This window comes from Centropristis striata, chromosome 8 (genome assembly GCF_030273125.1).
Source record: "Centropristis striata isolate RG_2023a ecotype Rhode Island chromosome 8, C.striata_1.0, whole genome shotgun sequence".
NCBI lineage: Eukaryota > Metazoa > Chordata > Actinopteri > Perciformes > Serranidae > Centropristis > Centropristis striata.
This window is the reverse complement of record NC_081524.1, coordinates 40,511,255-40,537,756: the sequence shown is the minus strand read 5'-3', so window position 1 is coordinate 40,537,756 and position 26,502 is coordinate 40,511,255. Positions and strand designations below refer to the sequence as shown.

The window sequence follows — 26,502 nt, the reverse complement described above, 5'->3', positions numbered from 1 at the left end:
ATTAAATATGAATCTAAAATGCATTAAATGTTTGAAATATTAACTGATTATAATGAATCTTTAAATCATTGCTGCTTTGGAAGAAGGAATGTGGATGAATCACTTGTCAGAGGTCGTAAATAATCCCAATACAGTTCTGGTTCCTTAATAACTGATAATAACTTTAGTTATTTAAACCTGCCATTCCTACTGTGACATGTCAAAGTGTCTTTCAAACTGCTTCAAATGTCATGTATTAGAGGAAATACTCCATAAAAAGACTCATGTTCATTATTAAATAACTCATTTCTTTATTACTCATAAAATATACAGCAATCTCAGTACTGAAAGAATTCATTGGAGCGTTGAATTCACAGTCATAATTTCTATATACATGCTAGTTTCATCCCTCTTCAAGAAAAAGCAAGAAAAAGACAAAAATATCTTTCCCATTCTAAAGAAGCTAGCAAATGTATTGTACATATTTCCAGTTAAAAGGATTTTTCCACAGAGAAAAGGGGCGTTTTGAATCATGGTAGGATCAAGTGGTTTCTTTTTTTGAAGTTAAAGCAAGCAAAACCTGTCAACAAACATTGACTAGTATTAGAGCAAAAATATAATTCAAACAGAAGCAAATCAAACGCTGTCCTATCATTGGTTTACAGTGTTTCTCCTCAGATACGTCAGTCCAGGATCAGTGCTTTAGAAAAGTCTCGTTACTTACCTAGTGCGCATCACTGTACTCACAGCTGCCTCAACAAACTCATCTCATCTCCTCAGTAACTAATGAAGGCACCAAATGAACACATAAATAGGAACCGAAATTACACAAATAATTTATTCTTCAAAGACTAAACCGCAATGGACAGGTCAATATACAAAGGGTGAGGTCGATCAACTTAAAATAAGGAGTACATATCAAGTGTTTAAATTACTCGGGTCAGGAAATCAGATTTGTTTTCTTTTCAGAGGACTCATTCATGAACATGGGTGTATTAAAATTTTGATCTCAAAAATAAAAGATTTTCCGCCTGTATGACTTACAGACTCGAAGGACAAGTGCATTTTATTTTGACGGATGTAGTGTGCGGTATCAACCTTTAACTCATCAAGAACCTGGCTCCTCTCGCCCCGATAACCAATAACCCAACAATGTAATTTACAGTTAAAACTGGTTAAAATGCTTCCACGTGGTTTGGTCCCTGGCGGTCCAGCTCTCTGACCTGCTACCAGCCCTCTGCAGCAGTTATTGCCGTACAAAAGATCCTGTCTGCCCCACGACTACAGGCTCAGCACTCAGTCAGTGTTGGGAAAGCAGCGGTTACTGGGTCCAGCTGAAGGACACCTGGTGCTGGAGGAGGTCCAGGACCAGCTGAAGGACACCTGGTTCTAGAGGAGGTCCAGGACCAGCTGAAGGACACCTGGTGCTGGAGGAGGTCCAGGACCAGCTGAAGGACACCTGGTGCTGGAGGAGGTCCAGGACCAGCTGAAGGACACCTGGTTCTAGAGGAGGTCCAGGACCAGCTGAAGGACACCTGGTGCTGGAGGAGGTCCAGGACCAGCTGAAGGACACCTGGTGCTGGAGGAGGTCCAGGACCAGCTGAAGGACACCTGGTTCTGGAGGAGGTCCAGTCTTGGTGCTGGAGGAGGTCCAGTTCTGGTTCTGATGAGGTCGGGATGGGTGTGGGCCAGCCTGCTGCACCTCCTCCCTCTCTGCTAGGGTTGGGGGGGACGGGGACTCTTAAGGCTCCTGTGGGGCTTTTCTTTCTTCTCCTGCCCTCCCGGCTGGCGGTGGGTGTTTTTAAGACACAGTGTGTGTGTTTCTGCATTAACGGTCCTCAGTAGGTCTCTGAGTCCGAGTCGTTGAGCTCCTCGTCCTTGTAGAGGCCGTCCTGATGGCTGATGTTGTTGAAGCTGCAGTAGGAGCTGTGCTCGCCGCGCAGCGCCGGCAGGCTGTCGAAGGTCACGCTCTTAGAGGGGCTGGTGGTGTAGTGGTTCATGGCACTGAAGGGGAGGGCGGGGGCCGGGGGGCCGGGGGACACAGGCATCATGGTGGCCAGGATCAGAGCCAGGCAGTCCGCCACGTCTTTGTTGGGGGCGCAGGCCAAGGCGGGGGTGTAACCTGCAGTAATAGAGTCACCAGGTTAGAAACTTCATAATATTAATAATAATAATAATATTTTCAGGTTGATGAACACAACATCAAATTATTCAGCAGTTATTTAATGACTTTCTGATGTACTTTACATAAAATCATAATGATTTGTTTATTTCTCAATAAGCTTATCTGAAAAACCTGAGCCTGGCATAGTTTAATCACATTTAGATCTTGTTTTTACCCCTTTGTGATCCCTCTACAGTATGTAAGCCGTCATGTTTCCAAAATGAACATAATCCAACATTAGGCAGATGTTTTCAAAGGTTCAAAGTGGAGAAACTGATTAAAACTGGAATATAAACAAGCCCAGTAGGCATTTGTAAGGGCATTATTTCTGTAGATAACCAATCATTTTTTATCCTGCTGTGTCCATTAAGGTGCATGTTTAGTTGATAGTTCCTGATGTTCCGGAAAAGCCCAAAATAAATGAAAGATGATGGTATATAATGAGAGAAAAACAACATTTACCGTTTTCATCCACTGCTAGTACACTAGCTCCCTTAGCTAGCAGCTCCTGCACCACCACAGTTAAACCGTTTCTTGCAGCCACATGTAGAGGCCTTAAAAAGAAATAGGAAAAAAAGAAATAAACCATGGATGCACCGACAGGAAAGTCAATATTTTACAATTTGTATCTCTACATTAATAATTCAAATCCCCACAGCAATCCACCCACACACACCAGCATCTCACCGCTCAGAGGCAGATAATGTAATATAAGTGACACGTACGTCTGTAAGGCGGCGTTTGTGGCGTTTATGAGGTTTCTGTCTGTAATCTTCTCCAATATCAACAAGGCACTGGTTTCATGTCCCTGCAGAGAAAAGGTAGAATACCATGAATATTAAAAAACTCATAGAAAAGCTTCTTAAAGTGCAGTAAAAACAAGTCTGTAATACTGTTTAAACACACATTTGCAGGAGCATCATGTATATTTGCTGCTGTTGCATGTAAGAACAGCGCCCCCATGTGGCCATACACACCTTACTGCAGGCCAGGTGAAGAGCCGTGTTCTTCACAGCGTCCTGCAGAGTCAGATCTGCTTTCGCACTGCTCACCAGCAGTTCTGTCAGTCACACACAGGAAAATACATTAAGGTAATTCAATAGAGCGGTGATTAATATTTCCCAGTGCAGAGTTTAAAGAAGCGTCCTACCAACAGCGTTGGTCTGGCCGTTCTCAGCCGCCATCATCAGCGAGGTCTTTCCTGCAGCGTCCACGCTGTTCACCTGAGCGTTGTGGCTCAGCAGCAGCTGGAGACACTCCACATGGTCAGTGAAGGCAGCAGCATGGAGAGGGGTCCTGAACACAACACAACAATAGGGCTCATCTTCATCATATCATCATATCCATCATTTGAGCTTTAATCACAGTTAGAAAACTTTGAATGAATGCTTTATTTCGGTTACAAAAAACAACAACAAAAAAACAAAAACAAAACAAAACAAAGACAACAAAATAAAATCATGGTTTTTACAAAAGGATCCATCAGACAGCAACCGAAAAAGGACTAGGCTGAAGCCCATCTACATGCATATACATTACATTATATATAATGTAATGTATATGCATGTAGATGGTACAGGAGAGGCAAAAATAAGCCTTGGGTTGAGGTTTTGTGTTGCTACGAGTGTGTTTACCTGTTTTTACTGTCTTTGGCGTTGACGATAGCAGGGCCCAGAGTGTCTATCAGCATCTCAGCAGCTCCTTCGTTGTCATGGATTCTAAAGTGAAGAAAAGAGGACAATTATTTCAACCGTCCTGGCAAGCATTGATCCAAACAGAAGAGGGATCGAGAGCTTACACAGCACAGTGGAGCGGGCTGAACAAGCTGCCTTCTGCCTTGTGGAAAACCTCTTGCTCCAGCAGAACCTCCACACACGTATCATGACCTGAGGAAGAAAGCAGTAACCACATCAGCCTTCAACTCCATGCTCACGCTAAAACATTTATCCATATCAATGTCAACATTTTGCTGCTGGGTGCAAAAGGAAATTGCATGAGAAAATTGCATAAAGTCCTCCATGCTGATGTTATATGTACACTCTTAAGTGCTCCTTATACTCTCCTGGCAGCCTGCCTGTATCAGGAGCATACATTACTACACATCAGATGCACATTTGCAGAACTCTATCGAGTGTTTTATGAGGTCTCCAGCCCCTCGTCTGTACCATTGTAGCAGGCCCAGTGCAGTGGGGTGTAGCCTTGGTTGTCTGTTAAGACAGGGAGTGTTTCCACTGATTGGGCAGCATGCAGCAGGCCTCCCAGTACCCCAATGTGTCCACATGCTGCTGCCAGGTGGACGGGTGTGCGCCCTTTACAGTCTCGCACCAGGAAGTTGGCGCTGTGCTGCAGCAAGGCCTCCACACACTCCTCATGCCCGGTCACCGCCTGGGGCACAAACACTGGATGTTAGTTATTAATGTTGACTGATCACTTCCTGTATCATTACACACTTCAGATGGTTTGATGAGAGCTGACAAATGTTTATTCCTTCCATAAACAAACAGACTTCACAGTCCAAATCAACAATCTGAGTTTACAACTGATTGGAGTGAGGAGCTGCCATTGGGAAGAAAAAAAAGAAAATGTGTATATATCTATAATATGCTTGGCAGCGTCTCAAACAAACAATCATAGTGAAAAAAGCAAATGGTGAAGTGGAAAAAAAGTATGGTAGGAAAACGCTCAGCATGCTAAAATGAGGGTAAGAGTGTAAAACACTTGTAAGAATGTAAAATGTCCTTACTCCTCTATGCAGGGCTGTCCTGCCCCACTTGTCTTTGGCTTCTACATTAGCTCCCTTATTCAGCAGAGAATACACACAGTCAGTGTGTCCACTCAGGACCGACAGCATCAGAGGGGTTCTAACAGACAGGAGACAATGATGTCAGCACTTTCTTTACAACATGAGTGTGTGTGGGGGGAGGGGGGTCATTTGACTTACTGTCCGTTCCCATCCTGAATGTCTACGGCACTTTGAAGATCAGCATTTCCAATCAGCAAACGCAAACATTCTGAATGACCATTAGTAGCTGCAGGGACACAATGAACACACAGTTAGCATACGCAAAATAATAATAATAAACTATATCTATTATTAGATCATCCAGGTCCAGACCTGCAGCATGGATGGGGGTTCGCTTTAAGGTGAAGTCTTTGACCAGGATGGAGGCGCCCTGGTTGATCAGGACGTCCACACACTCCACGTGGCCCTTAAAGGCTGCCAGGTCCAGCGGCGTGCGTCCCTGGCTGTTCCTCACATCCAGATCCAGCAGAGACTGCACCAGGACCTCCATAGCATGGTGGTGACCATGGTACGCCTGGAACAGTAAATGAACCATGCAGACGTTAACATTGATTAGATGAGATTGAGGAAAATGTCAGAATAAGGATAAGACACTCACAGCGAGGTGCAGGGGGCTGACGGGGGCTCGGACATCAGAGTCATTCAGGATGTCTGTTCCTGAGGTCTCCATCAGCTGAACAAACAAGTACACAAGTTATGTGATTGATGATCTACATCCTGAAACTCAATACTAACAGATACTAACAGATAATATACGTTGTGCTGTGCCTTGTTCTAAAAGACTCACACACTGCACCGACAGCTCTGAACAGAGAAATGTTTCAATCCAACAGATCTTTGTCAGACATTGTAAAATAACCAACACAAAGCAGAAACAGCAAAATATAGAAGAAAAGATTCAACTCACCACATCTAGAGGTGTTTCACTTGCAATCTGTAAGAGAGTGAGAATGAGCAGAGCATTAAAAATGTACAATATAGCCAAACAGAAATACAAAGGTGCTGATTGCTTTGTGTTGTGTATATTGTGTAGTTCTCACCAGCTCCAGGCAGAGGCGGTGTCCGTACGCCGAGGCGTAGTGGACAGCGTTGTAGCCCTGATTGTCTCGTATCCCTGGATTTGCATCATTTCTCAGTAAATATTCCAGGCACCTGCAGACACAACAGAGAGGCTGTAGTCTAGGAAACAACATCATCTTTCAAGTCTTGAATGGTTACTCAGCATCAGCAATAATGCAACTGAGCTTTTATCCAGTAAAAAAAACCTCCAACATAACCGCCTCCCACACACAACTGTCTCCTTTAAGTCACTGCATTTTCAAAGTACTGACTTTCCGTCTGTGTCGGAGGCAGCGGCGTAGTGGAGCGGCGTGCAGCCTCGCTCGTCCAGGTCGTTGACGCTGGCCCCGGAGCCCACCAGAGCAAACAGGCACTGGTAGTTACAGTTGGCAGCAGCATAGTGCAGAGGGGTCCTGGAGAAGCAAACACAGCTCAGTTCCCTCTAAAAATCTGACCGAGAAGCTAGAAGATCGATCCAAACCCAGAAATAAATGCCACAAACCTGCCAAAGCTGTCCTTCCTATTAAAGTCAGCCCCCGTGTTGAGGAGGAGATTGAGACATTCCAGGTTTCTGAAGCATGAGAGAGATTTATAAGATGCTGAACTAATCAATATAATGATTTACTGCTTTTTGTTTTAGCTCATGATCTTCATCTTAAAACTCACAGTTAATGGTAAACATATTATATATATATATATACACTACCGGTCAAAAGTTTTAGAACACCCCAATTTTTCCAGTTTTTTATTGAAATTCAAGCAGTTCAAGTCAAATGAACAGCTTGAAAGGGTCCAAAGGTAAGTGGTGAACTGCCAGAGGTAAATAAAAAAAGGTAAGCTTAACCAAAACTGGAAAATAATGTACATTTCAGAATTATACAAGTAGGCCTTTTTCAGGGAACAAGAAATGGGTTAACAACTTAACTCTATGGAGTCTTGGGCTATTTTGTCCATTTTTGAATTCTTTTCATGTCTTTGTAAGTCATTTTGTGTCTTTTTTTGGTCATTTTGTGTCTTTTTTTGGTCATTTTGTGTCTTTTTTTAGTCCTTTAGTCCAACATAAAATGTGATTTTGAATCTTTTTTTTACTTTCAAAACACTATCATGCTCAATAAAGAATTTTAAATGTTGCAAATGTGCATTAATAGTACACTGAGACATTAAACTGCATCATTTTCAATTAAATTCTGGAAAAGTTGGTGTGTTCTAAAACTTTTGACCAGTAGTGTATATATATATATATATATATATATATATATATATATATATATATATTATATAGTATTGTGCTGGCCTGTACTCACCCTCCAGCAGCTGCAGCATGTAAACAGGTCCTTCCAAAGTCATCAGGAGTATCAATATCAAATCCTGCAGCAGAAGAAAGGATTAGGAACTAAATCCTTCAAACTGTATAAGAGAGTTTACATTACAGACGAATGAAGCATTCAAATATAAGACGTGTGTCACTTTGACTAGTTGAGTCAGTACTATAGCGTGAACACATGAATCCAGATCTCTCACCAGAAGACAGCAGCTTCCTGCAGCAGTCAGAGAATCCACTGAGAGCAGCCAGATGCAGTGGGAACATCCCATGAACACCCCGTCTACAAACATCAACACAATCATGGTGGTTTACTCAGTATCAACCAAACATCACTGGTGCTAAACCAAGTGTAGGAACACACTATTAATAGTACAGAATAATCTGAGGCAGTTACATAACAGACATTACATCTATGGTTTGGAAAGATTTAACCCTCTAAACACCAAGTTTCAGGGTGTTTTTTTACCAACTGTGGCCTTGTTTTTCACTGCAATATATAAAAAGACTGCACCTCCATGGAAACAGCACAATCATGACTCGAAGAACTCCAGAATGCATGTTACAGTATGACACGGCAGCAGTATCAGTATGACACGGTTATAATGCCATAAATCATAAAAAAAAACTGAAACATCACCGTTTAAGCTTAGATTTGATCATTTTTCCTGACAGAAGCATTCATCTAAATGATGCATTCAAGGACAATCACAAATTTAAAAATCATTTATCATTTCACTTAAGGTCATTTCTAGTTTTACACTTTCTGGCTATAACAAATTGTGTCATTTTGACAATTATTTTATAAAGGGAAACATGCTTTGGGTCTGTGGGGTTCAGAGGGTTAAACAGTTGAAGCAGCTGCTGAAAACAGCCGACAGCCTGACTTACTTGGCCGTGTCAGCTCGGTTTGTGATGAGGGTGTTGATGAGCAGCTCGTGTCCGTATCGAGCTGCGATGTGCAGCGGCGTATTTCCGTTCTTATCTTCACAGTCAATCTCAGCACCTTCAGAAAAGAAACAAACCAAGCACTTAACTGACGTTACGCTGAGGAACACGTTTTATTTTAGCAGTCCAGAGAGATAAATACAGCCAGCGAGGCTAAATGTTTTTAGAGGAGCTCACCATTCTCAATGATTGCTTGAGACCTAGAGAACCTCCCGTGGATGGCCGTCATGTGGAGCGGAGTCTTTCCATCTTTGCTCTGGAGTCAAACAGAAACATGATGCTATCACAATGTTGATCATTAATCTGGATTTCAGCTATAAAGTCTATTCCCTGAAACAATAGGCTCCAAAAAACTATGAAAAATTATAAAACAAGTCAACTGTAGAAACAAAGAGAAAGTAACGACACACAAATACAAATCTGGATTCACACAAGCAACAAGTGTTTCTGTTGAAACTCTGACTCTTAACCACAAATATTCAGTTTTTGCTTTGACAGTAACTTTGGTTCCATCATTTCTCAATCACGTAGCCATAAATCTGGAGAAGGAGTGCCAGTTTTAGGTGACAGCTGTGACAAGTTCTCTGTTACTGTGTTTTACTCACCTTGATGTTGACATCAGCCCCGTTACACACCAGCAGCTCCAGGCAGAGCGCCCCGTGGCGAGACGCAGCGGTGAAGTGGAGCGGAGCGAAGCCCTTCTCGTTCACCTGGTTGACGTTAGCGCCGCACTCGATCAGCTCGTTGACCACCACGTCCTGCCCGTTGTAGCACGCCACGTGGAGCGGCGTGTTGCCGTACGCGTTGGGCTCATTGATCTGAGACGGAGACACAAACGGGATAAACATGATTAAACATTTAAACGTTTCCCATCAATTGTCTGTTTACACACAATATGAAAGTGCGTTGAGTCATTATCCTAAAGGAGAGCATGATGCCAGCTGTGTGTTCCTACATGTTCTCTCCTGATCAGAACATCAGATCTAGAAGAGTCTGCAGTGAATAAGGGACAGTAATCTTACATCCACCCCCAGGTCCAGGAGGTATTTGACCACGCTGATCATGCCGCTGGAGGCTGCAGCGTGCAGTGGGGTGTAGGACTTCTTATCTTTGCAGGCCACCTCCGCTCCATGAGACGCCAGCAGCTTCACCACCTCTATGTGTCCTGAAGACAGAAAGAGAAGGATCGTTTTAATTACATGAATATTTAATCACCATATCATCAACTATTTAATTTGGTCATATCAGAACATTTAATATTAATAGAAATATTCATCTAACAAGTAAAACCTGTTAACCATCTGAACCCCAAAACCAGTTGGCATGCTTAAAGGGAAAGTTTCTTTAAATAAAAAAAAAAGAATGACGCAACTGAGAGAAGTCACCTGAGAAGAATTGAGCCAATGTTTAACAGCGTGTGAGGTCTGAGGGTTCAGAGGGTTTTACACTGTGATGCCTTTATGTTTAAGCTTGGCCCTGGCCTTTCCTTCACCACAACATGAGATTCATTTCTCAACTTATATAGAAGATTAATAGCGATGTAAAGCTCTCTGGATGATTTGTTACCCATGTAGGCTGCCCAGTGGATTGCACGGCGGTCCCTCTTGTCGAAGGCATTGATGTTAGCTCCTCTGGAGAGCAGCAGCCTCACCATCTAGCAGCAGCAGAGACAAAAAGAGACGTTACAACCTGAACACTGTTCATTCTGCTGCCTGTCAGTCAGGGTGGAAACTCTGCTCAACACCACATGCATGCAAACAGTTTACTTTGATTTCATCTTATAAATTACATGAGCTTCCAAAAGGGAATCAATTATTTTTCAAGTTGCTAAGCAAATGAAGATTTTTAACCTTTTGCACACACTCAACACATGAGCATCAAGAGGAAACAACCCATGAAGCAGGAAACTGACAATTTCCAGAGTAAAAGTATGTTGGAAACTGTGCAAAGCCTGTAATCAGGCTGAACACATGTTACAACTGCATGTTTCATGTCTGTATTTGTTGTTTTAGTTATGCAGCAACATTCCTTTAAAAGGCTGCATGATGAGCTTTTACGCACATGATTTGCATACACTAGAACGTTTCTACCCTTAAGATAACTCATTTGCATGAAAGTTTATGATTCCAATGATACATTTGAATGCAAGCACATGATGAGACAAGCAGCGACTCTGCATCTTGGCTCCATAACCAGTTTATGACTGATGGTCATAAATGTCAGTCTGCATCCGTGTGGAGAAAAAATTGACGGCCTGAAAATGTGTTATTTTCTTAACAAGATGTGACTGATTCACTGGACAGACGCTCTGCTGTTTGTTGAGCTAATCAGGGAAAAACCACCAACACTAAGAAGCAGAGGAACTACTGACAGCACATCTCTCTAACTAATGCAAAGTCTGTAGCCATCTATATAACAAAGGAAGAACTTGCTGTTATGGCTCGCTGAGCTGCTAACTGTAGCTACTCGAGCTATATGGGGACGAGGCTGACTGTTTCACTTCAGACTTCTGAAAAATATAGCTATTGTTCAGTTTCTCTCTATGGCAATACCAATTGTGTTTACACATTTATGAGACAAGCAGAAATTCTTCCTTTCAGTAAGAGGAGAAGTTCAGGAGCTTAAACTAACAGTCAGACAACAAGCTTGTTGTGTCAATATGAGCAGTGCTAGAGAGGTTATAACAAAGACTGGTCAGACTGCACAGACAGCACAGACCCTGATACTCTGCACACGTTTTGTTTCTTATAGAAGTTGAGATTGAAATGTGCTGCCATGTCTACCCATTAAGGTTAGACTAAATGACACTTGATCAAACAAGACTGTAATATTAAAGGCTGATATTAAAGGCTAATATTAAAGGCTGATATTACCTCCAGGTGCCCGCTGAAGGCTGCATGGTGCAGCGCGGTGCGGCCGGCTCGGTCTGACACATTCACATTGCTGAGCAGAGGGACGAGGGCTTCAGCACAGCGGACCGCTTTATTGGCTGCAGCGATGTGGAGCGGCGTCTGCCAGTTCTTGTCTCGGGCGTTTACGTCTGCAGAGTGTTTCAGCAACACCTGGACAGCCTCCTGCAAGAATCACAACAGGTTCCTTTAGGTTGCACAGTCTATAGATTTATAGAAAAACTTTAGGCAGCAGTGTGTTAATAGAGAATAGAGAAACATTGACATACCTCGCTGCAGGAGGCCACTGCCCGGTGCAGAGGAGTCAGCCACTTGTTATCTTTGGCATTTACTCTGGCACCTACGAGTCACAGGACACAGGCTGTTACTGGTTAAGGTCATACAGCATTAACAGAATGACTCAAGCCTTTATGACACTTCTGTTTTTATAATATCGCAATCACTAGGAAGAGAACAGACACTGCAAAGGGTGTGTGAAGAGGTATTTTGCAATATTGAATACAGATGCATCATCTGGCCACGTAGGCATATGAAAAATGTCCTCAGACTCTCAAACAGGTTAACATCAGCTATTATTTACCGTTCCAGTCAACACCCAGAGTAGAGAAACCAGTTAAACCAGAAAAAAAGGCTTAATGAAGCATACTTCCCATATGAATACAATAGATCAACATAGTGACAATTCAATGAACGATTTAACAAGCTGAAATTGTAATTGTAATTGTGAAATTGTTCTCCTGATGCCTAATAATCACTGTCATGGTGCTTTAAATATATAAATCACTGGAAAAAGTCAGCTTGGAGCTTCCCTGGATAAAAAAAGTAAACATTTCTGAATGTTAACCTCTGAGAGCTCTATGCTACGAGGAATAAAGCCCATCTGGTTGTGTATGACTTAAACGGCGTGTGTGTAAAAATCCTCTTTTGAGAAACATACCTGAAAGAATCAGCAGCTCAATTATTTCTGCATCTCCGAGATAAGCAGCAGCATGCAATGGAGTTCTCTTCTCATTGTCCTGTAAAGAGTTAACAGAAAGACTGTTACTAGGACTAAAAAGAAACTAAACAGTTTGGATTTACAACCTTGTATTTCTTTTATTTTATACAAGTTAATGAAAGTCCTGATCTGTTATTTTTGTTGCTATTAACTAAGAATCTTGAAAAGCCTTCCTGGTAAACAACAGCTAGTATAAACCAGCTTTATTTTGAAACAATCACCCCCACCAATGCAGTAATGGAGAGGAATGCAATAAAAATAAGCAGTGCCAGATCATGCAGTGGGAACTGTAAAACCAAACTATGTGCTTTTGTACTCAAAAACACTATTAACAGAGAGTTATATGAGGCCTTTCAAGGACAGTTATTCATTAGAGAATTTAAAATGCTTTGCCACTGGGAAGTTTTTAAAAAATACAACTATAATATGAGGAAACAGATGCAGCAATTACTCAGAGTGGGCTGGAATTATTACCTGTGCATTCACATCCTCTTTCTTGAATATGAGCGAGCGTACTTCATCTGGGTCCACATTGAAAATAGCTTTCAGCAAAGCAGGCTGTAAAAGAAAAAGACTGTCAAAATCAGCTGAATGTCAAGACTTCTCTAGTCCACATGCAACACTATCTCAGACTTTCATTCTTACAGTAAAAATGTAATGCAAGACCAGCGACCTGTAAGTGGAAACCCTGTTTGTCAGACTAGAAACACCAACAGCATAGATCCATTTTCATTTTGAGAAAACTATAAAAATTCAGACCTTGGAGGCCTTAGATCTGACAGGGACTTCAGGATCCTCGTCGTCAAGCACCACAATACACACACGGCTCATCTGCTTAGTTTACAGTCATGGTTACGGCTGATAAAAAGTCCCTATGGATTATTATTAAAAAGGCATGCACGCAAAACGATGACTCCACGAATCAGAGGATGATGGAGGCAAATTGTCAGGATTGATCCTGACACGTGCTGAGCAGCCACTTTCTAATTCTGTTCTGTGTTTACAGACTGTTGGTCAGGAAAAACCACATCACTCCATCACACAGAGAGAAATATAATACGAGTCCAGCACTGTCCTCCTGAAGACTGATGTGCTAATGTCCATTTCTCTTTTTGTCCAGACATAAATGTAACCGCCTGCATCTCATATGGAGACAAAGACAGAATAAGGAAAAATATCCACAGTTGATCTGGTTCACCACATCCAACATGGCAACAGGTGGAAAAGAGTAAAAAAAAAGTTTTCCAAAGTAAAACAGAAGTAAAGAACTTGTTGTTCTTTGGGAAGTCTGATTTATGGATCATGCCATTCCTGCCTTGTCTTCTTAAAGAGCAGCCAGTTGGCCCCGCCCTGCTGAGGGGTGGGTACTAAAGGAAATGCTTCTGAGACAACTTGAGCTGTGTTATATCAGCACAATACTGGATGAATTATGATAGTTTTTGTTATTTCCATTTTTGCACAATTATCCACATCTGTGCCTCTAAAAAACCCCACACACATTTAAAAAATGTATTGCAATATTTACCCATGTGTGGGTTGCTGGAGTTATTTATTGTGACACTGTTGGCTGGTATGTTTAGTTATATTATACATTAGACTGATAAATACCACTAAGGTAAGTGAAAAACATATATTTTTGAATTTGATGTGAACTGACTTTAAAAACAAGACCTTGTAGTTGTCAACATCTATCAAGATCATGACAGCCTGAAGTGATAGCTTCAATATCAAACATCTCTACTTTGACCACCAGCTGGTATAAATCACTCACTAGTTGGTGAAGCAGGACCATAAATAACAGCTTTGAATCCCAGAGCGAGTCGGTTTAGCATGACCACGTTCTTGTTTCTGGTCGCTGGCCTGGTCCGACTGGCAGCTGACTCATGTTCTGGTTTCATTCTACAGTTTTGATTCCTTTTATACTAACCAGTGTTACATCACAATGCAGGGATTGATGCCCCTCCTATCAACAGTCACAATCTGTGTTATTAAGTGCACTAATGGACCTTCATGTGCAGCTTAACAGTGCTGAACACTGCTGTCTGATCCACCAGAACACCGGCAGAGAGTCTTTGATCGGACCGGTGGGAGGCTGGCAGGGCTGGGAGAACAGCGAGGAATGGGAGAACAGCGAGGGATGAGGAGAACAGCGAGGGATGGGAGAACAGCGAGGGATGAGGAGAACAGCGAGGGATGGGAGAACAGCGAGGGATGGGAGAACAGCGAGGGATGGGGAGAACAGCGAGGGATGGGGAGAACAGCGAGGGATGGGGAGAACAGCGAGGGATGGGAGAACAGCGAGGGATGGGAGAACAGCGAGGGATGGGGAGAACAGCGAGGGATGGGAGAACAGCGAGGGATGGGGAGAACAGCGAGGGATGGGAGAACAGCGAGGGATGGGGAGAACAGCGAGGGATGGGGAGAACAGCGAGGGATGGGAGAACAGCGAGGGATGGGAGAACAGCGAGGGATGGGGAGAACAGCGAGGGATGGGGAGAACAGCGAGGGATGGGAGAACAGCGAGGGATGGGGAGAACAGCGAGGGATGGGGAGAACAGCGAGGGATGGGAGAACAGCGAGGGATGGGAGAACAGCGAGGGATGGGGAGAACAGCGAGGGATGGGAGAACAGCGAGGGATGGGGAGAACAGCGAGGGATGGGAGAACAGCGAGGGATGGGAGAACAGCGAGGGATGGGGAGAACAGCGAGGGATGGGAGAACAGCGAGGGATGGGAGAACAGCGAGGGATGGGAGAACAGCGAGGGATGGGGAGAACAGCGAGGGATGGGAGAACAGCGAGGGATGAGGAGAACAGCGAGGGATGGGGAGAACAGCGAGGGATGGGGAGAACAGCGAGGGATGAGAACAGCGAGGGATGGGAGAACAGCGAGGGATGGGAGAACAGCGAGGGATGGGGAGAACAGCGAGGGATGGGGAGAACAGCGAGGGATGGGAGAACAGCGAGGGATGGGAGAACAGCGAGGGATGGGAGAACAGCGAGGGATGAGAACAGCGAGGGATGAGAACAGCGAGGGATGGGAGAACAGCGAGGGATGGGAGAACAGCGAGGGATGGGGAGAACAGCGAGGGATGAGAACAGCGAGGGATGAGGAGAACAGCGAGGGATGGGGAGAACAGCGAGGGATGGGAGAACAGCGAGGGATGGGAGAACAGCGAGGGATGAGAACAGCGAGGGATGAGAACAGCGAGGGATGGGAGAACAGCGAGGGATGGGGAGAACAGCGAGGGATGGGGAGAACAGCGAGGGATGAGAACAGCGAGGGATGGGGAGAACAGCGAGGGATGAGAACAGCGAGGGATGGGGAGAACAGCGAGGGATGGGGAGAACAGCGAGGGATGAGAACAGCGAGGGATGGGGAGAACAGCGAGGGATGAGGAGAACAGCGAGGGATGGGGAGAACAGCGAGGGATGGGAGAACAGCGAGGGATGGGAGAACAGCGAGGGATGAGAACAGCGAGGGATGAGAACAGCGAGGGATGGGAGAACAGCGAGGGATGAGAACAGCGAGGGATGGGGAGAACAGCGAGGGATGAGGAGAACAGCGAGGGATGGGGAGAACAGCGAGGGATGGGAGAACAGCGAGGGATGGGGAGAACAGCGAGGGATGAGGAGAACAGCGAGGGATGGGGAGAACAGCGAGGGATGGGAGAACAGCGAGGGATGGGGAGAACAGCGAGGGATGGGGAGAACAGCGAGGGATGGGAGAACAGCGAGAGATGGGAGAACAGCGAGGGATGAGGAGAACAGCGAGGGATGGGGAGAACAGCGAGGGATGGGAGAACAGCGAGGGATGGGGAGAACAGCGAGGGATGGGGAGAACAGCGAGGGATGGGAGAACAGCGAGGGATGGGGAGAACAGCGAGGGATGGGAGAACAGCGAGGGATGAGGAGAACAGCGAGGGATGGGGAGAACAGCGAGGGATGGGAGAACAGCGAGGGATGGGAGAACAGCGAGGGATGGGAGAACAGCGAGGGATGAGAACAGCGAGGGATGAGAACAGCGAGGGATGGGGATCCTTTCCTCAGGCTGCAACTGGTACATGAAAGACCCAGATGGAACATTTCTGGCTTCCACAGAAACTTAACTCTTCCCTGATGAAAATCATGTTTAAAAAACTAAATGAAGCCATGAAAATGGGTTTGCAGCAACAACAACTACAATTGAAAGTTTTCCCCACAATTACCAGCTATGACATTTGGCAATATGAAATGTAGGGCTGAATTATATGGCCACAGTCTGATTTCCCCATACAGGTTATTTTATGTCAGGATAACGATACATACCATAATATAGCATGTTTTCTGGTTATTCAATAGATAAGTATTCTATATGAAATAACCACATAGTAAAGCCTATTTTGTATACTACATATACTCCATGGAAGCAAACAGCGTCTCTATGTTTTGCTCCAGCTTTGTTCCAAATCATGTGAACTTTGCCAGTGTTTTTCAGACAATGTAATAGAAACAATACTGAAAAATATAAGATATTCTTTTTTATATATAATTTTGGCCGTTTATATTGCCTGATCAACCTGCACTAATTAAATGATTGTGAGGTAAGCCATTATTGAGCAATGTGCACCCATGTATCCAAAACAAAGAGAAGACAAAGCAGAAGGGTGCTGTTACCAACAGTCTGCAGGATTTAAAGTAACATACTGTAATGTTTGGCTAAAGTGAAAACCTGTATTTTCTTGTATTGCATTCATCTGCCTGAAAATACATGTTTGGTGGAAAAACTGCAAACAATAAAGAAGGAAATCCTAAATGAGCCTAATGTCTGAGAGGAAACAACAACACTGACCACATCTTTTGTTGGAACAGTCTCTCTGCATACAATGATTCCATGAGCTGCATACAGTCTGAATGATGGAGCATGCCGAGTACATTTGTTCATTAAGTCTTCATTCATTTAGCCCACTGGGCTGCCCAGCCAACCAATTAGCTAATGCATGGCCATGTAGCTTATAAGACTTCCTGTACAAAAAATACTTAGACCCACATAGAAACCCTGTGAAGTAGAACTAGCTTTGTCTGGATCCAACTAGACGTTCTGTCCTGCTTCCTAATGTTTCAATGACTCACAACCACATTGTTATCCAGTATCATTCATTCTCAGCTCTGTGAAAGTCCAGCATGGAAACCAAGCACTTTCACTTTTGGCACATGGATAATTTGTACTGTACGCAATAAACACAACTTTTGCTCTGCAAGACATTGAGATTAACAGCTGAAAAGTCCAATATTGGAAACTACAGGTTTTTAATAGAATAGAAATATACTATGAACACTTAAACATGGATAACTGAAGGTATATGTGGCAGTGTGGGTAAAGGTATTCCTTTGAAATATATGAAACAAACAGGACAAGATAGTTACGCCCTTTCAGAAATTTGAGCCACATGATAAAGTTCAGCAGTCAAATTCACCCTCAATCAGAATTTAGAATGAGCAAGTCATATGTTACCAACACCATCTAGGGACAAAGTAGCTTACAGTCCCCTTTTTAAAAAACATAATACAATCCTCTCATTCACTTACTATAATGGCCATGGATATCTGCAGGGTGCAATAGTGCTTAGAGTTAGTAGGGATAAATGCAGGGTAACAAACAGGCACTTGTTTTATTTTAACGATTTCTCTATATCCCCCACAGTGAAAAGGAAGGACAAATCTGCATTTTGTTGTTTTCAGTTCTCCAGTCCTGCACGACTGGTGTAGGAGATTTTCTATGCTTCTCTGGCTGCACGACTGTGCACCTCCCCTCCTCATACAAGCCAGCCTAGTTAATACCATCACCATGGAGACAGCTCTTTGGCAACTCCACCGGCTCACATGAGCCCAGGTACACGATTATTCAAGCACACACACACACACACACACACACACACACACACACACACACACACACACACACACACACACACACACACACACACAGAGATGCACATACATATGCTACAAGAATAGCAGCCATGTCTAAAACACACAGCCCTCGAATGATAACGGAAAGCTATTCTTGTTTTCATAAGTAGGTGGCAAGTGATTAATACGGTTAGAGGATGCATGTTTAATACTGTCACTTCCTACATTTACACTCACTGGCCACTTTAGTATGTACACCTGTTCAACTGCTTGTTAAAGCACATATCTAATTAGACAATCACATGTCATCAACTCAATGATTTAAGCATGTAGACATGTTCAAGAGGACCTGCTGAAGTTTATCTTGAGCATCAGAGTGAGGAGGAAAGGTGATTTAAGAGACTTTAGAAGTGACATGGTTGTTGGTGCCAAACGGGCTGATCTGAGTACTTCAGAAACTGTTAATTTACTGGGATTTCACGCAAAACCATCTCAAGGTTTTGCAGAGAATGGTCCACAAAAGGGATGATTATCCAGTGAGCTGCAGTTCTCTGGGCTAATAATGCCTTTTATGATTCCAGAGGTTAGTGGAGAATGGCCTGACTGGTTTGAGATGATAGAAAGGCAACAATAACTCAAATAAACACTTGTTACAACACTTGTTACAGCCATGGTATGCAGAAGATCATCTCTGAAAACACAACACGTCCAGCCTTGATGCAGATGGGCTACAGCAGCAGAAGACCTCACAGCCACTACACCTGGCTAGCTAATAAAGTGGCAGGTGAACATTCATATAGTAAAAAAATACATTAAGGGGAAAAAAAGCTTCCTAAATAGCTTATAAAATCGGTCTCATTACCAGCAGCATTTGCAAGAGGACAAACACTACAAACTTGTGATCAAGGACATGACTTCTCTATGGCACTGTTGTTGTAAACCATCTTTAGAAATGAAACATGAAGAAAATCAGTAAACTGAACAAGGCACAAAGCCTCTTACAGATCCCCCACAGCCTCAGCACAGTGGTGCTATTCACACAAGATTAAACACTTCATCAGGGGGATCGATGCAGAAAAGCCACACCATTATTTATATTATATTATGTGTTTACACGTTATTGAGTCTTTCAGCTCTCATGAAACCTCCTCAGCTGAAACACGTTAGCTAGCTAACATAATGTCACAAACGTCCAGTTGTCACAGTAACGTCACAGTCAACAGATCGCTGTGGTTTGTGATGGTAATAATCATCTCACAGTAAACTCAGAGATGTTCTGGCTGCTGATAAATCAAACCATCACTCAGAAGTGACAAGTGTTGTATTGTTTAGTCACAACATGCTAACTGATCACTTCCCCAAACTAGCTAGTAGCACTGCACGCAGGCTCCGGCTAATTGCTGAGATAAACACATTACCATTAGCTGGCTGAGCATGTGTCTCAGTGTCTCAGTGGGACTGTGATGCGTTTTAATACCGCAAAAAACATCCAAACACTCCAAATGTTCCAAATGATCCATCCAGCAGCGCCGTGCCCAACTTTCCTCTCGGGAGTGACAGCAGTCTAACGTCAAACATGTTTATATATGAATGTTCATAACGTTTGGGAAGGATAGCTGCAGAAACTGGAATTACATTGCGAATGAGATCGGGGCAGCTAGCTACATTAGCCAGGCAGCTAGCTACATTAGCCACTAGCTTAAACTTGTGTCAGCGATCACTTACCTGGTCTCGAATTTTGAGAACCACCATATTTCTGGGATTTTAATTGTTCTCATGCAGATTCATAAAGGGATGTTTATCTCCTGTGTTTGATCCTGGCAGCTCCCCGCTGGTCTGCTGGAGGCCTAGCGTGCCGCTAGCTTAGCTTAGCTTAGCTTAGCTCTCTTGCTAGCTTCCTAACCTGATGGCATGAAAGCAGAGGAGTAGCGGAAGCTCCATAGCATTGCCGCCACCATACTTCGCCTCCCAAAAAGACGCAATCTGATTGGTCCAGCGGGCTCGACGTCCTTGTAAGCGAGTTGGTGATTGGTTGTTGCTAGCAGCGCTCTCTGATAGACGCACTGTGTTGAATGTTGCATTGCTGTCCACGCTCCTGTTAGAATAAAGCGTCACACTGTTAAAATAGTCGCCTAAGTCATTTTGTGTCAATTTTTTTTTTTTTGCCTAAATCATCTCCTCATTGCCACCTATGGTAAAATCTCCTCCATCCTCAGTTGATCAGATCAGATTTTACCCCTTTAAGATAATGGCCTATGTCAAGTGTGTGACTTAAGCAGATTTATTATGCCTAAGTCAAAATAAACTGAGACTTAGACAATTTTTTTAACATGCCTTTGTGACTTAAGCAAGATATGACATGGGACGTGTCATGAACATTAATGACACTCTGAAGTAACATTAATGCTCATGATACTTGTCATGTCATGTTTCTGACAGGCTTGTGTCACTCTTATGTAGACACCTTCAAAATAAAATGTTTCCATATCTTGCTTAAGTCACAAAGGCATGTTAAAAAATTGCCTAAGTCATTTATTTCTCTTAACTTACATAATTTACACAGTGTTATTACTATGCCAATAGCCATCATTTGGTACATTATTTTTGAGTGAAATGATCAATAAATGTCATATGTTACACTTTTGGTGAAGTTTTTTGTGTTTCCTGCGAAACTTGAAAAAATGAGTTAGGCGATTATTTTAACAGGGTGACGAAATGTAGATATTTTGTAATGAACGTTTTAAAGTATTTACCATGCAGTTGCATTCATTTATATTATAGTTCAACCACACTGCGCCCCTCAGAGAGAATGTATCAGGCTATGTGGCTCCGTTTGGCCGGCTTTTTTAGTAACAGCTGCTTATTATTCTATTTACACACAGTGACTCATCTTAAAGTTGCACAAAAAGCGAGAGCCATGCCGCCACTGGCCACAAGGCAACTCTAGTGGAGCCACTGGGAGTAAAGAAGAATATTAGAAAACATGGATCTCTAAGGAAGAGGTGTTTCTCCAGATAGACACGGACACAGACTCACTCTTCTTCAAGAAGGGGACCATGATAAACTGGCACAAAAACCACGCTATATGATTTATTAGCCCCATGGAAGTTGGGAAGTAATTTTGAAATTGTGTTTATATATTATAAGTTGAAGTTTGTAATACTCTGCTGACCTAGTGGTGGCATGTATTTTTATAACCAGTTCGAAATGCCCAAACAACACATGGTTTTTTTGCTCTTCTTTTCCTTCAGGCCATCATGTTAAAGTTCAAAGGGTAAGTAGTATACGTTATTTCTGCAGCTACAATGCATAGATTGGATATAAAATAATTGTTTCACAAGTTATTTGGAGGAGAACATATTGGACATGCACAACTCACATCACCCTACTACATATTTTAATCATGCTTCTGTCTGCTGTCTAAACTCTGAAATATAATATAATATATTATATAATATAATATATCAGGGCTTTAGTGTAAGAGAATAAGACTGTACGCTGAGCTCTGAGAAACCCACAGGTTGGTCCTATAACCTGACACTTAAATGTGGGGGAATATGGCCCTCTAGTGACTTACCCTTTAATTACAACTAGGTTTTGAAAAAAAAAACCCTGTGCATCAAATTGAGTAAAGGCTCAAATGAAAACCACAAATACAATCTGTATACTGCTGTGATTTCAAAGCCCAACTTTGTACTTATTACTTGTTATTTAGGAATATTTAATTGACATCTGAGAGCACAATCCACTTGTGTGACTTAATAATGTGCAGGGTGGTTATTTTCTGGTCGAGACAAAGTTCTAAACTCATTTCTGCTTACACAACAATTGAGTGAAAGACATGTATGCATTAATAATCCTGAAAATGAGGGTGTCTGTTGAATCGTTCATGGAATGTTACAGCCACAACAGCTGATGATGTGGGACAGTAATTTCCTCTGTATGGTGAAAATACCACAGACTGGATGATATTATGGAGGAGTGCCAAAAAGGCTTGGACACTAAACTGTCTGTTGATAGTCCACACAATGACTTATGGTCCTGTCAGCCAGTACATGGGATTCAAACGTTCACAGTGCAGCAATTCAGGACTAGAAAATCTGCAGCTATATATTATATGTGAAAGAAATGTGTATAAGCTATTACTGTACAGTCAGATCACACTGTGGCATGTTGTTAAGTTCTTGCAGTACAGTGATTCAGCTTCAGCACTTCAGTAAAGAAATACAAGAACAGTGTTAGTGTAGTGATATGGAAGCACTGCACATTTAAAACACAAAGAGCAGTGACACTTGAGTAGATTCTCTTTCTACTGAAACCCCTTAAATGATAAATTACATAAATCTTTACATCACTTCCCTACAGAAACATGTTTAAAATAAGCAGATGCTGTAACTTATTCACTATGTCTCAGGCAGGGCAATGAAATGATTACTCCCCTGGTTTTCTCTCCACTAAAGGCATCTTTGCCCTTAAGAAAATAACAACAAAAAAATTTTTTTGGCAAAGTTGTGTGAGTGAGCGAGGTAGTGGGGGTCTGGTGAAAGAATGTGGGTTATGCTCACCAGGCAACTTTCCAGGCTAGTCTCACATTACAAGGCAGTGGATACACAGAGCAGGGAGAGGGAAAGGTTGCAGCAGCTATGTTGATGGTTTTGGGTGGAGGTTGGTTGCTTTGCTGGAGGTAATCCTCCTGGATCTGTCCCTCGGCCTGCCAAGGTCACAGGAACCACAGCAGGAATCATTTCTCACTGAGTGCTGAGAGGCTCCCACAAATTAAATTAAGAAGAGGAGAAACAGCAAAGGGCAAAGGAGTAGATGCAGAAATGGAGAAAACAGATGCATGTTCACATACCTTCAAGCCCAATCTTCACTTCTCTTAAAAACACCACCCTGACCCTGTGCACCCCTCTGTTTACAGGGCCCTTTAAGTGTGTGTGTGTGTGTGTGTGTGTGTGTGTGTGTGTTAAATATGTTATAATGCATCAAATACAGTACATGAAAGCATCACTTTTGGATTCCCTTCTGTGGGCAAAAAACCAAACTGTTACATATATTAAAATCTTCAAAATGTTAGCCAACATCGCTACAACAGGCACAAATTATACTAAATGTTAGAATCTATACTTCAGATAGTGGCGTCACTAAAACAGGTTAAATAAAGAAATAAAAGTGCAGTTTCTGAGTGGAGGGACAAGTTGGACTGACACGTTATGTGTACACATATTTTTTGTAATGAAATCATTTTAATTATTCTTGCTAAACAGTTCCCACCTACCACCAAAACAGAATAATGTCGTAACGTGAATAGAGGTAATAAAAAAGAACAGTTAACCAGATTCTCAGCTGGCCCTCTAGCTGAGAACTGACATGGTCCTCAGGTCCCAGGAGCCAGCTGTGGGGTCCGGCAGCTCTGAGACGGTGACATGCTGCAGGATCAGGCCTCAGACTGGCTGATGCTGTCAGAATGAGGGATGGCTAACAGCTGGACGGTCAGACAGGGTCCTGGATGAAAAGGTGTCACCCACTGGGTCGTTCCCAGCTGCAGGAGGACAATAAGACAGGAGAGAGGGTTTCAGCTCTCTGCTTCCCACCACCGTCCCTGGAGAACCAGCAGATAGATCCAGATCTTTGTCATAAACTGTCTCTTAAACTCTAAAGCATGGGTCTCAAACTCGCGGCCCGCGGGCCAATTGCGGCCCTCGTGACGGTATTTTGTGGCCCCCACCTTGATATGAAAGTTTAATGTGAGTTTTATATGAATGCCACTTTACCGTGTTGTGTGTGGAAGGTCCCTTTATTGCTCCAGCTGGAGCTTTGTTTCACTTGTTTCTATGATGCCATTAACAAAAAGAAAGTCAGCTGCTACCAGAGCGTTTATTATCTGCCGTGTTGTTGTTACCAGAAGAAGTGGAAATGTTATAGAATGTCATTTTGGTGATTTTATGTCTTTTTTGGTAATTTTGTGTCTTTTTTTGGTAATTTTGTGTCTTTTTAAAAGTAATTTAGGGTTTTTTCAGTCATTTCGTATCTTTTTAGTAATTTTGTGTCCTTTTTTTTGTAATTTTGTGTCTTTTTTTAAGTAATTTGTTTTTTTCTGTCATTTTGTGTCTTTTTTTTGTCATTTTGTGTCTTTTTTTGGTCATTTTGATACCGCCTCGACCGGCCCCCAGGTAATTTGAGTTTGAGACCCCTGCTCTAAAGGAAGGCAGAGTAAGCCATGAACAGAAACAAGTCAAGGTTCAACATATTTCCTGAAGCGTTCATATTAATGAGCAGCATGGATGTATGAAAACATGTAAACACACAGAGCATTGATGTGGGAAACAGGTGGACAGATGAGACTTGGTCCTCTGCTAAAGGAAAGACATTTGTCCTGCAGACCAAACAGTAAACTAAGGAGAGGGACTGAAGAATGCTTTGAAGTGACAAATAAAAATGTGAGACTGTGGACAGCTGTAGATTTATGACGATGACAAATCTGCATATAATCTGTGCTAATCACACCGGCCGTGCTCCTGGTTGAGATAAAAGTTTCTCCCTGTTTTAGTAAATCCCCTCCCAGTATGCAGTTATGGAGCCAGAAGTGTGGGAAAAACCTGGATTGGTAAAGGTTCACTGCTTATTGTTCCTTCTTAGCTTAGTGCAATAAGATACTTTTTAAAAAACAAACCTTGTCTTAAAAACATGGCACATATAAGAATATATTTATTAATAATTGTTCTATTCACAAATTATTGTTTTTGTGACAAGGCCAAACAGTCAAAGTCCCATTGGAGTCCCAGTTGATGCAATATCTACCATCACCACTAGATGGCCCTCTTCTCATTTTAATGGTGTTTTTGCTGGTTTCTGGACACTTGGAGACGCTACAGGTGCTATTTATAGGAGGTGCATCACTGCTAACTGTAGTCTGTACATGCAGCTGTTGTGGCATTCACATGTTATGCAATAACAAGCAGATAATAGTCTTTTTTACAGCCAGTGAGCTACTCCAGTGTCTCATAACCCTATTATCATAACTCCTGCTTCATTCATCATTTAAATTATAATGTAAAGACGACTTTACACGGTTTAATATATTAATAAAACTGAATATATTATAATAGAGTAAAAGAAAAAAAAGAAGCACCAATTCTTTACATGTTTCAATGCATTGTCTGGGTTTTATATAGACTAACACAGTGGGATGTAGCATAGTGAAGGTTATCACAAGATTAGTGTGTTGTTTTTCTCTCGTGGTGATGATTGATGGAGTTGTGGACCTGCTGAGGACAGACAGACCGGACCTAACCTCCTCCATCACAGGGACAGCAGGTTCAGGCTGACTCTACCTTGGCCAGGGTTTTTTTTATCGTCCTTTCTTTTGACCAAGTGAGACTATTTATAGCTCAGTCAGGCGTCACAGCGCCGCACAAGCTGATGATGTTCTCCATGAACCAGCACCAGTCAAACCTGCAGCCTGTCCTCCAGGTAGATCATAGCTCCTATAGACAATGTTTAAAATATTATTATAATATGGAATAAAACAGCTCGACATCATATGTAACCTATATGCCAATTAAAATGTTTAAACCCTTTGTATTAGGTATGTAAACTGGTGTTTAATGCAGAATGAGTAGGCTAATGTAACTCACTAACGTGTTTTAAGTGAGAAGCTGCTTTCATGAAACGGCAGTTAGAGTCTAAAGGGACCGGAAATATTTTACTTTCTATTTAAACTATATTTAATAATAATTTACTATACTATAATAATATTTTTTTCACCAAGCTGTACGTTCTTGAACAGAAGCTAGAAATTAAATCAGTTTGCAAACAAATAGTTCTATCTAAATAAATAAATATGGAGTAGGCGCATTGATATGTGAGTAACCGGTCGGTTTGATCACAGGTGGTTGTTTAGTAAACAGTTCTCTGGTGAGTCCGCCAACTAAAGTGGACCGGAAGTATCTCTATTGTAACCAGTTAGAGCTTCTCCACTAACAACCACAGATAGAAAACATTATTTTCCAAACTAATGATGAACCATATCACCGTTGTTATTATTATTTCCGGCATGCAGAGTGTTGTAGTGCAGATTGCTGTTTATAAATAGAATTACATACGAATGTATGATCGCACCAATCACTGCTGAGGTGTGAAGTTCTTAATGAAGCAGCTGCATCATCTCCTGTCAAAGCTGCACGTGACTCATGTTTTAATATACAGCCATTCAATAAGAGACAATCTTTTTGTTTGTGAGCTGTGTGATGTTCTTTTGAGTCCAATAATTATATCCATAAATAATGAGCAGAAATAAATGTATTCATAATGCAGAATCACTTCTTACAGTGTTATATTAGTGTACTATTAGATAATTATTTCTGATGTATTAATGTAGGAAGTACTTTAGCACTTTACTTCTGTATTCCTATCCTTTAAAATGATTGCAT

At 42.4% G+C, this 26,502-nt stretch overlaps 1 protein-coding gene across 1 annotated transcript; it reads right to left on the bottom strand.

The window, feature by feature from the left end:
• Positions 1 to 273: 273 nt before the first annotated feature.
• On the bottom strand, positions 274 to 20,051 carry ankrd28b (ankyrin repeat domain 28b). Its single transcript, XM_059339449.1, has 28 exons — positions 19,796 to 20,051; positions 12,655 to 12,738; positions 12,121 to 12,199; positions 11,453 to 11,523; positions 11,148 to 11,348; positions 9,841 to 9,928; positions 9,297 to 9,439; positions 8,880 to 9,092; positions 8,452 to 8,530; positions 8,218 to 8,332; positions 7,527 to 7,609; positions 7,310 to 7,373; positions 6,508 to 6,576; positions 6,278 to 6,418; positions 5,987 to 6,098; positions 5,854 to 5,880; positions 5,545 to 5,619; positions 5,259 to 5,460; positions 5,085 to 5,172; positions 4,887 to 5,004; positions 4,309 to 4,528; positions 3,942 to 4,029; positions 3,778 to 3,861; positions 3,294 to 3,439; positions 3,121 to 3,203; positions 2,869 to 2,951; positions 2,606 to 2,697; positions 274 to 2,101 (listed from the first exon to the last, which is right to left on the bottom strand). Exons 1-28 carry the CDS (start codon positions 19,820 to 19,822, stop codon positions 1,818 to 1,820), a joined length of 3,159 nt encoding a protein of 1,052 aa, XP_059195432.1. The 5' UTR covers positions 19,823 to 20,051; the 3' UTR covers positions 274 to 1,817.
• Between the last annotated feature and the right edge of the window lie 6,451 nt (positions 20,052 to 26,502).